Here is a 12,583-nt window from a genome sequence, read left to right as displayed (position 1 = left end):
ATTTTGAAGTTTATTGTTAAGTGATGGGAGACTTTTTTATAATATACTAGCTGACCTGGCGAACTTCGTATCGCCTTATTTTATTTCCTTAAATATAATAATTACATATATCAAAATAAAATATAGCCTATCTTTCAAGTTGGATCAAAATGCACACGGTGTGCAAATTTGATTAAAATCGGTTAAGCAGTTTAGAAGTCCATTGAGGACAAACATTGTGACACGAGATTTATATATATTAAGACTAGCTCTCACTCAGTTCGCAGAGTTATGAAATAAATAAATTTCTAAAATAATCATCAGCTATCTGCCAGTGAAAGTCCTGTCAAAATCCGTCCACCCGTTTCAGAGATTAGCCGGAACAAACAGACAGACAGACAAAAATTGTAATAATTGTTATTTTGGTATATGTACCGTGTATAAATCTATATGCATTTACTAAAAAGCTGTTATTTTAATATTACAAACAGACACTCCAATTTTATTTATTTGTATAGATTAAAATACTCAGTTATTGTAGCGGTCAAGTACATAGGTAGTTTAAAACATTACAAAATACACTAGCATATACAAAAGCAGTTAGATTATTATTGGTGTAGACATTACGTACTACCTGTTTTTTTTTTTAATTATAGAATTGGTTAAGAATAATTATTATCTATGTTGACTTTTTAACTAATTCTGATAAATAAATAAAATTAATGCTGTTACGCTCTAAGTGGTATAAAATGGTTCTATTTTTAATTTTTTAATTTTTTTTATTATTTTTTTTTTCTTTTTGATGAAGATTATTATACTATTATATAATTTTTAATTTGTTACCTATTTAACATAATTTCAAAGTTAATTTATAATAATATTTATATATTATATAATAGTTAACTTATAATAATATTTGTCTACTTTTTATTGAAGAAACCTGAAATTTGAGCATAAATATTTTATTTTATTTTTTAAAACACTAACAAGTATTGCGAAAACTAGTCTAAATTGTATAATAAAAAAACGTAACAAATTTTATGTTTAAAAAATCTAAGAAAGTTTTCGCAGTGAATTCAATAGATGTCAGAATTTCATTTTTAAGTTTTAATAAAAAGGAGTTAGAGCGTTAATTCAGGTTGACATTATATATGTAGTTGGAAAAAACATAGTTCGTGAAATATTACCTTTCACTCTAAACAAATATGATTGATGATACATAAAAATAATAAATTTAATACAGTTATCCTTAAAAAATAATACTATGAAATATTACAAACTGACAAAAAGCTGCCAGACAGCTGACTGAGCTATCAGATTAATTTGTTAGGTGGGCTCTGAATAGTCAATTGATAATAATTACCATAACAACAAAATAACATGAATCACTTTTGACTTACTAACAACCATAAAAAGAGTTCAAATAACTCCATTGTTCATGATTAGATCAAACACTATATTTCTTTATGAGAACTAACAAAGTATATACCTACTTTAATGAAAAAAATAAATAAATAGATGATCAAGCAAACACGTAAAAAAAGACGAATACAGTTGAACATAGAACCTACTATATACCTATTGTGTAGTCGCTGAATCGTCGAGATCGAAGTGTCGATGTTGTAGCAAACGCTTCCTACTGCTACACCATTAAAGAGAAATTTATAAACTAAAATTTTCTTTAAATTAGCTGCCACGAGGAAGCATAATAAAAGTATTTTATCGATTGACACCATGTCGATGACTTCAAAGTCAAAACACCAAAAAACGGCGAAGCGTACATGGGACAAAGCGTAAGCGCACCGCACGCGAACGCAAACGATTGCGCATGCACAGCTGATAGAAAGTCTACCAGTTTCGTATACTCGACTTCAGTTGTTGACAGTACGTAGTAGACAGCGAACGTCCCAATGCAAATGTAACCGATCACAAGCGGGAAATAGTTTCGTCGAACCGTGAATAATAAAATATTAAAAAACTTATTACTCAAAATGGGTGTCTGTGAAAGGATTGCTGTCCTGTTTCTTTTGATTTCTGCAACTTATGCTGTTCCTACAGGAGACTTAAAACGGGCTCCAAAGATCGATGGTACGTAAGAAATAATATTTAATTTGGCATATAACACAATCACATAAACAACATTCATGTATTTAAATAAATATAATAATCGATAAAAATTCAAATAATAATAAGTTACATCAATTAATACATAAACAAATTACTATGATTTTTTTAAAGAAGCGGCGAAAGTGAAATTGTTCAATTTGTACTAGATATTGCAATGTTTAATAGGTATTAATTATGATTAACATAACATTGCACATCGCAAATTACAAATAAATGGACCGTGTTATGAACTTGAACTAGTAATTTTTTTTAAAAGAAAGTAAAACTTTATTGCAAGAAAATGTTGCAAGAGAGTTCACAGTTCGAAACGGTTGCGATAAAAGTTTTATGGCTAATTTCAAACGAAACAGTCCACGCTATGATTGACAATGACCTACTATAACAATATAATTAACTGCTCTTAGTTCGTAAAATTCAATTGAATGAAAAGTTTAATTATAAACATTTCAAATATATTAATAAGTGATACTTTAATTCAACATTGATCATGTTACTATTAACTTTTAAAAAAATACATTTGTTACAATAATTACGTGCATAAAAATAAATAAACAATAAAAATAATATTTCAATTATTAGTAATTATATAAAGGTTGTTCATTGTTTAATGAATACTAATAATATTAATTGTAGTAGATTTTCTCTATCCAAGGCTTTAATCCTAAATTGCTTAATTCCTTCAGCGGTAGACCTCAACAATGAAGCCAAGGTTCAAGCTAATGTTCAGAACTTGGTTCGTTTTTTTAACAGCATTGTTTAAACTGTCATTTTAGAACGGAACCGTTCACATCCGAAGAATTTTATTGTAATTGCTATAAAAAAAATTTAAACAATTCGTAAATAAGCTCGTTGACATACCGAGCGCAGCTTCGTGGGACTATTTTATAAACATTAAATAATAACTTAATCTATTATATATACGTCCTTATTCATTTATGTATTTATTTATTTTTTAAACAAATGTACTTGTTATGTACGATTTTATTTTTGTGTTACCCACACATTAGGGATTCTAAACATATTTTTTTTGAATATCATATCAAAAATGTCGGTCGACACGGTCAGTCGGAGACGCGGGTTCGAATCTCAAATAATCAAAAAAAAAAACAATGTACTTGTATATTTCACACATATTAAGGAATCAATTATTATACAACGTGTTATTAAACGTCCTTCCGTTTAACTGCGATATCAGAATTAATATTATAACCTAAATATACAGCTTACTTTACCCTAACACTTTAATCAAAATAAAAATAATAACATTATTTATTAAATAATTATTATTTAAAAAATTATCGTCGTGTGTAGATAAGTGTACATAAGGTAAGTGTCGTGTCAATGACCGAGTCATCTGAGTACTACAGTTAAATCAGTTATTTATGACCTAACATTCCCATGTCTTATTAACATTATTTTTGCGAATTTATTGATTTTAAATCGTACTTAGCAATGAACTGTACTTACTACTACTTCATTTTTTTCACGTATAATTTCAGCTATGCTATGGTATACCTCCGCGTATCTCTACATGGCTTTAAACGGACTGGCGCTAGTTTAATAATACATTGTATATTTGTTTGAAATAAAATAAATAAATACCATGTACAAACATATGTTTTAATTAGACTAACTAAATTAAGTAATAAATATAATGATATTTGGTCCTTTTTATATAAAAAAAATATTTTTAATCTATTTAATAAAAAAATGGGTAACAAGAAATCCGTTTGTATAGAGCTTTACTCTTGTGTAATGAACGTGAGAAATTTCACAGGTCAACTCTGACTTTTGTTGTCTTTTAATTTATTACAATTCATTTTCACTTCACAACGACACTATGTCCGCAACATAAAAATCGTCTTCGATTACGTGAACTTAAAATTTATTGCGTCCGCTTTTAAAGGATTTGCATTGTTATTAAAAATTACGTAAATGTCATTAATTTCTCTTTAAGTCCATCGTTCTTCATTTTTTCATGAATTATTTAAATCAAAATGGGTTGACGTTACAACGAACGTATTTTAAACTTATAAAGAAAAAATATGCAAAACGAATTTCGAAATATCAATTATGAAGCTACGATAACTTGAAAACTCATAAATAATTACTTCTAAATGTAAAAATAGTTGTCAACATTTAATTAAATAATTAAGTTAAGATATAAAGAAGTTGAGGTCGATTACAAGGTATAATTCCTTCATTTAACGCTAAAGTTTTGGTGCATTAGGTCGAAATTTCATTTCTTTATAATGTTAAAGTTACGTTTTACAAAGATTTACAACTGACACTTAATGGTTTTAAGCGGCATCATTTAAAAATCAAAAGCCGTCAATTCATTCCGCCTCGGTTCAATACCCTCGGGAACTTGCTACAAATATTGACAGTACCCTGGCTTTGACTTTTACGATTTTTCATTTATTCTTTTTCATCTTCGGACTTTGAACTTTGAAGAAGATACATAACTTTACTTAACATACATGTAATTTCAACCTCGTAAATCTTGCAGAGTTTTATTCAAAGACATTTATACAAATAAAATAACGATAAAACTTTTAGTACTATAAAAAAATTAAAATATTTTTAGCACAATAAAACTGCTTAGGTAATCGATTTCAGATGGTTATTGTATCCTCTTAATACCGACACGTATGTAACAATCACAAAGTTTATAACAATTTTGCTGAAGTACAAGACAAATAGAACAAAACATTACCTACATAATACACACATGTATACATTTAAATTTACTGCCTACATTATTTGACTAACCCTCATATCACTACAAATGAAAATATCATTCCCATATCGTACACATGATAACAACTAAAACAAAAAATAAATAAGTAGTCCTATTTCGTACATTAGTCTATCGAAAATCGTAATAAAGACTGCTGGAGGCCTTTCAAATGCAAATATAATTTATAATTTTAATACTTAATAATAAAAGACATTTATTATATTTTTGCAAGATCTTCTTACTGAGAATAAATAAAAGTCTTGTTATTGTAGTCCTATTTAAGTATTCACGTATTTGTTCATACCCGTACTGTCTTCAAATTAATTCCTATTCATAACTATTTGTAAATTATCAACCGCGATCAATTAACAGGTGATTTGTTTACGTTATGTAAGTCGATAACATCAATTTTCAAGTTAACGATACGACACGTATTTTTATCGATTATTCTCAGTGCCTGTTACAGTAATATCGATGAAATTATTGCTGGTAAAATTGTTTCGTTAATTAGTTCGTGTAATCTGTGTTTCGTAAAATTTATTGAAATAAGTTTTAAAATGTAACTGAGGTATTGGTTTGTTATTTTCGAAATATTTTCTGTCTAAGTTTATAATATGATTTAAAAAAAGGGGGGAAGTTCTCAATTCGTCTGTATTATTTAAATACGTTAACCTCGGAACTATTTACTGAGATCACCGATTTCGAAAATTTCTTTTTTAAACGAAAGAAAAAAGCTTGTGGGGTCTTATTTAAATTTAATCAAGATGTGACAAATACTTTTTGAGTTATCTCTAACAGTGCGTATTTACTTGTCTGTTTTTTTTTTTTGTCACCCTACGTTGCATTATACCCCATAACTTTTTACTGGGTGTTCCGATTTTAGTGATTCTTTTTTTTATTCGGAAGTTAATGCTTGTACTGTGATCTCATTTAATTTTTTTAACATACACATGTCGTCTGTTCCTAAGGTAAGCAACTTAATGCTCGTATTATAAGTAACAACCGACTGTTATAGGTAATTTTTTTATTTGATAAATATTCATAGAAATAATACATATATAAATACAAATAATACAAACAAAACCTGCAACCCGAGAAACGCAAAGCAGGGCACTGCAAACTGCGCCGACAGGCTAGTCAATTTTGACTGAGATCTAAAAAGTCCTTTTTGATTTACCTCAAACAATGCGTATTTACTTGACTATTTTTTCGTCTACCTACGTTGTAACTGGTCGATGTAATTGTAGTCGGCTTTTTTTTCGTTTACAAGCAAATACAATTATGACCTCTGCACAGCCATAATATTAACTCAACGTAATGTTGGTTTTGAGTCAATTAAAAAATTATATAAAAATAAATATTTTTTATATAAAAAAGACTCATTAACTAATCTCGTTTTCAATTAGCATTCAGTATTTTGGTGCGATACATGTTACGTCACTTGCAATGACTCTGTATTGCACAAATGTAATAAATACTTTTTATTGACTCTAATCTAAATTATTACGTATGTAATAAGGAAATGTATCTCTAATGATACTTTTTTGTGAGAACTTGTCTTGAGTTGTACTTTTATGTCATGTTATGACCTGTTATGACGTTATGATGAATATCTACCTAATAAACCAGCTATATACATACATGCTATGTGGTAACGGCTTTAAAGAATATAGCCACCCCCTTTCTTCCCGTGGGTGTCGTAAGAGGCGCCTAAGGGATAACACAGTTCCACTACTACCTTGGAACTTAAAAAGCTGACCGTTGGCGGGATGACCATCCAACTGCTGGCTTTGAAATACACAGGCCGAAGATGGGCAGCAGCGTCTTCGGTGCGACAAAGCCAGCCCTGCGGTCACCTACCCGCCTGCCCAGCGTGGTGACTATGGCATGACTAAAACACATGAGTTCACGCCATTTTTGGCGTGAACTTGTGGAGGCCTATGTCCAGCCAGTAGTGGACTGCGAAAGGCTGATGTGATGATGATGAGGTGATGATACATACATGTTCTATTCCGCTTATGTCTATTATTTGAGTCAATCATAATCAATTATTTTGGACTTTTTATTTACCTTGACTTATTTGTTACCTGCTACCTAATCATTATATCATGATTATAGTAACATCATATTGTGTATGTAAATTATTTTAAGTAAAATATTTTAAGTAGGCTTAAAATAGTGATAATCTTAATACCTTAGTGCCGATCGTGTTTCAAAGCTTATTACGAGAGAGAGACTATAGTGAATATTTGACTTAGATATATCTAATGATTTTTTATAGGTTTTTGTTTATAGATAATTTTATATTTTTTCTTTAACTACTTGATACTTTATACTACTTCCTATCCTATCCTTGATTTATAAAATTCATACTTATATTAGAAAAGTAAAGTTTTTTGGTTAAAATCAGTCAGTCAAATGTTAAAGAAACATTAACCAACTTTTTCTCTCTTGTCGGAATCTCTCTCGGAGATACGCAAAGCTCTATCCAGGTTAGCAGATCGACAAAATGTCTAAAAATGGTAAATATAAGTACTAGAAAAAGAAACAAAAACATTAACAGCTTAACATAACAGTTTTTAAACTCAACAAAGTTATGTTATATTATAGATGCCAGATAAGTCAACGAACGGAGGCATAAACAAGGACTTTAATACCTGAGAACGTAATAAAAACATATTGAAATGCAATTCATCCGATTCTTAACGAGGCTATAATAGCTATGTTGAAATAAATTTGAGTAGGTACATATCACACATTACAATGTAGTTGTTATTAGGAACAAATTCTGCTTAATTCTGGTAAATCTACCGACTAGGTTTCCCGGAACCAGTATGATTTTGAGAATCGAGATTTTCAGTACTTAGTCTTAGCGCGACCGGGATTTCCTGGATCTTTCATTTTTTTTTTATATAAAACAAGTTTTATTCTTTAAAAGTGTACTACAGTTGTAGTTCATTTATGAAGTGGCCGAATTTCAAGTTATAATAAAAAAATACGAATAAAACAGAATTGAATCACTCGGTCTTCTCATCGACATTTTCTTATTTTTAAAACTCGAGTTTAGTCGTAATAAATAAGTCAGTGTAAACATTATCTCCACAGCTACCGTCAAGAATTGTCCACGTCAGTTTTTAGGGCAGCGGCTCTAGTTACAAGGGATTTATTATACTGAAAAAGAGATTCTAAAAAGAGAAAAAATGTAACCTCTAAGTTTTACTAGAAGTAAGCTGCTGGGATAAATTGTATATACATATACATATATGCGGATATATCATGCTAACATAGGCTTATTAAGTGGAATCTATGGCTTTTGGTGTCCTTTCCTCCTTCACTAATATGTGCATGAACCAGAAGGCACACAAAGCAATGCAAAATGGTAGTTTCCAATCTCTCCGTCGAATTACACTATTGGCAATGAAGGAAATACGTCGCTAATCATCCTCTAATGCGGACTCTACTACTCTTCATACTTTTTATGGTAAGAGGTCTAGTAGTCAAATGGTTTACCGGTCATGGTAATGAAGGCGTAAGATTCTGAATTGACTGTGCTAATAACATTAGACAGAAAAAGTACATACTTTTTCTCAGTTTCGAACACCGTTGATGTAACGTAGAGTTTAATTATAATTGACGTTGTTGAGCAATCGCTATTAAAGGTAACGGAGAAGTTATGGCGCTCGGCATTGATCCCTGAAAGGCCTTTGGTCGGATCTGGCATAAAGCTCTTTTGTAATAGAAACCACCATACGATCTCTCTGTAATATCATACACACTTATAACTAGTTTTCTTATAGCAAGATAAAGTTATTGTCAAAATAATATGCTCTAAAACACCCATTAGTGGTGGAGCTTTAATATTTGTTTTATTATAGCATACATATAGTAACAGTATAAAAGGCATCCCTTTTATACTAGCAGGCCTTTTACCTCTGGGACGGAAGTGGAAAAGAAGACACAAGTTTGACCGCTTATCGCTTACAAACTCCTTTACATTTTAGCTCCGAATTTCTTGAACATCTCTCTGAATATTAAGATTCTTGAGGCTTAAATTACAAATGAAATCATATTCCGAGGTTATTTGAAAATTAATACAAAACTGGCTCCTAAAAACCTCAGAGTACTGAGCAGGGCCAGATGACGTTTCGTACTGGGACTTGGCTTCTTCTTTGCAGATCCGACCCTATGTGGAATATTGTTTGCAACTTTGCGAGTGTTCCCTAATATAAACTTCAACTCCTAGACTCCATCAATGAAGGGCATTTCACAATGTCATTTATGACTCTTAAGTATCCTTTCATCTCTCCATAGAGATGTTGCTCCTATATTTACTTTCACTATCTATACAATGGAAAGATCTCTGAAGAGCTCTTTGACATAATTCCTCCGTAATTTTGTTACCATGGTAGCTTTATCTTCAGAACACGTATTAATCTCATCACGTACATTTACCCAGTTTTCACTTCTAGTTAGCTTTAGTATTAATTGCTTAATTGAAAAAAAATCCCGAAAGTACTGAAAAAACCAGGATGAAAATATGATTTTCGGGTCTTTTTGACTGACCAAAGAACCCTAACCTACTCACATATTATATGTATATATAAAACTATGTATCGAAATAGTACTTAATCATTTTGCAATAATTATAACCTTTTTTCAATTTTATGTCATATAATACAATGTTTAATTAACGTCTCTTCTGTTTCTTGTGCCTAGTATTTGTATAAGTTGCATTTTAAATAAGAAGTCGTAATAAACACATTTGTTTAAAATCAAATTTGGAAAATATCCCGAGTAGAAATTTTTTCGTCTTCCTTAGAAGGACTGGACCAGGCATGCCTGATCAGGACTAGATAAGGCATGTAACGCAGATGATTGGTCAGGACCTGATCAGCGGGTCCGGTTCGGTCCTTTTAAAAAACACGAATGTACCTATATTTTTGAAAAAATTGTTTAACAAAAAAAAAGCGAATTGATATAAATATGTATTAACATAATTATTATAATATTTATTTCCGTTTATTTTTTCCAATGTATTATTTATTTATGTTTTTACTTTAAATATTAATTATTTTTATTTATTTTTATGTTATTAATTACTTATTATTATTAATTAAATTTTATTTATTAATTTCTAATGATTAACTACTATTTCCTATTACTTACGACTGCTCCACTGTATAGAAATGGACTCCCTGCTAGATTATCCTGATAACTGTATATATACTAAGTGCGCTTAAAAACATTAATAGCGCGATTCAGGCTCAGTTCGCGTCATTTCTTTCAGACCATCCTGATCTGGACTGGACCAGGTCCTGATGCAGTATGCCTTACCATACTTGTTAAGATTTTACATCAGGCTAGCCTTGTCTGGACCGGACCTGGTCCTGATCCAGTATGCCTTACCATACTTGATTATATTTTACATCAGGCTATCCTTGTCTGGACCGGACCTGGTCCTGATCCACTATGCCTTACCATACTTGATTATATTTTATATCAGGCTATCCTTGTCTGGACCGGACCTGGTCCTGATAGAGCTTGCCGGATCAGGCATGCCTTATTTTATCCTGATCCGGTCCAGATACATGATCTGGTTGAGCCTGACCTTTTTTCTACTCGGGATCTACCTACCTGTTCAGAAAAGAGGATTCTCAAAGTGCAGGTACACTTTGTATTTGACCCTTTACGAAACATTTAATCGTTTTTGTAATAAATATGTCGGCTTACTTTATTATAAAAAATTTTGTTCACAATAGTTAAAATAATAAATAACATTATAAAAAAATTCTCGTAATTTTTCTTTATAACAACTGCACTTGCAAACTATTGATGATTATGACCGACTGCTACAGGCATTGATATACATATAAAAATAATATTTTATACATTTGTATTTCAAATTCCGTAGTAAGTATCCGATTCCAAAGCAAATCCATAGCTTAACCTTAAAAGGGACGTGTGGGAGGGGCGTGGTTCAATGTCTCGAAATGCTATAGACAGTGAAAGTAAGAAAATTGAAAGTGATTTTTAAGAAATAGTAATACTTTAAATAAAATGTCAACTATTTACGCATCTAAAGAAAACTGTCTGTCAACAGTGACACATTTGTCTTTAATATATAATGTTTTTGGTATAAGTTCAAATAGATAATTGTACTGTATAGTACACGCTTGTTATACATTCTTTGTCTCAACCGGCGAACATAACATTTTCGAATTTTCGAATTAATACTTAAAAATTAACCGTTATGCGGTTTTTATATATCTTTCTATCAAGAACGAAATATTTTTTATAATGAAAATAACATTTTATTGTCATAAAATGTTTTTACGTTTTTATTTATTAATTTTACATTCAATGAGCTTAAATTCTTAAAATTGTTGTCCTGCAATGAACGAGTTAGTTACGATGGCAAAGATTTATCGTTAACAATCACAGCAAATTCGAGAGCAATCATCTCAAATGTCATCAAAGGGGTCACGTCGGAACGAATGAAGGAATGAATAGGATAACGGTTATTGTTGCAACATCAACAATGCACACTGTTGCACGTTTCACAACATAGCTCAAAATGTACGCTAGCAAGGTTGAATGTTCCAATATAAATAAATTGATCGATTAACCGATTGCACAGCAAAACGAAATTTGACACTGAGTGTTGGAGAAATTGCCCTACTTTGCTGTTACTGTTTGATACCTATGCATAGAATCTATGATACATGTACGTAAGACGAAAGAACGAATAAATGGAGTATTTATAAAAGCAACAAAAGTCGTAACGAATAAATTAACAATTTTTGTTTGTCTGTTTTTATGATTGTTCTGGCACCATTTTATAGGGTACATCGTAGTATGGCATCAAATTTAATAGGAAATCTTTTCCATAAAACTAAAAGTCATATTAAGGCAATGAAAATAATAATATAACCGTATCATTAATCATCATATTTTTGCTCTTTAAAAGTACATCAGTAAAATCGCGCAAGTCAGCTTGACTGATATAACAAAACCTACGCAAGCAATTTCAAACATAGTCATAAATATATTTTCATTAATTGATACTTACTTTTGTGAAAAAAAGTATTCTATGTTATTTCATTGGATATTTTAGCACAATAAAAAAAGATATGTGTACCATTACAGTACATTTTATATTTTTGAGTGTTAGAAAAATATTTTTCATAATTTTAGGATAAAATAACAATGAAAATTTTATCGTGTGTGGTAATTAAAACTACAACACGTTTAAAAAATTAAAATAAAAACAAAACCTTGAACGTTAGGAAAGTATCATGCAATTGACAGTGAAATGACGCATCATTGATAATTATATATCAATAAGTCATCATCGTTTTTGTAAGACCTCTAATCAAAGCGTTGTGTGTTGTGTGCGCTGATAAAACATAATACATTACTCATTATAACGTAACTAATTTCGAAATAAATTAGCCGAGAAAGTACAAATTCAATATCAAAAATTTACGTATAAATTACGTGAGTAATAACTGAAATGTCAACTTACCGTACCATATTTGTCAGCACAATACCTATTAAAAACTACATTCATTAATTTTCATTTATATACGTATCCATAAATTGTTAACTTCAAATGAAACAATTAAAATGTCATGATATCATAACTACGTGAAATACAGCCCATATTTATTGGCATCGTCATTAAAGTAATTTAATTTACATTGTTCGTAATGGAGGAAGTTTCATATACAGTTCTTC

At 30.4% G+C, this 12,583-nt stretch overlaps 1 protein-coding gene across 1 annotated transcript in view; it reads left to right on the top strand.

Annotated features, from left to right (window-relative positions):
- Positions 1-1,855: 1,855 nt before the first annotated feature.
- LOC123658396 overlaps positions 1,856-12,583 on the top strand; it is a 59,292-nt gene continuing 48,564 nt past the window's right edge. Inside the window, exon 1 of the mRNA XM_045593824.1 lies at positions 1,856-2,067. Coding sequence (XP_045449780.1) covers positions 1,971-2,067 — 97 coding nt within the window. The 5' untranslated portion in view covers positions 1,856-1,970. The remainder of the gene's footprint in view (positions 2,068-12,583) is intronic.

The sequence above is a fragment of the Melitaea cinxia genome, chromosome 12, assembly GCF_905220565.1.
Source record: "Melitaea cinxia chromosome 12, ilMelCinx1.1, whole genome shotgun sequence".
NCBI lineage: Eukaryota > Metazoa > Arthropoda > Insecta > Lepidoptera > Nymphalidae > Melitaea > Melitaea cinxia.
The sequence above is the reverse complement of the archived record's forward strand: the minus strand, read 5'-3'. Positions and strand labels throughout refer to the sequence as shown.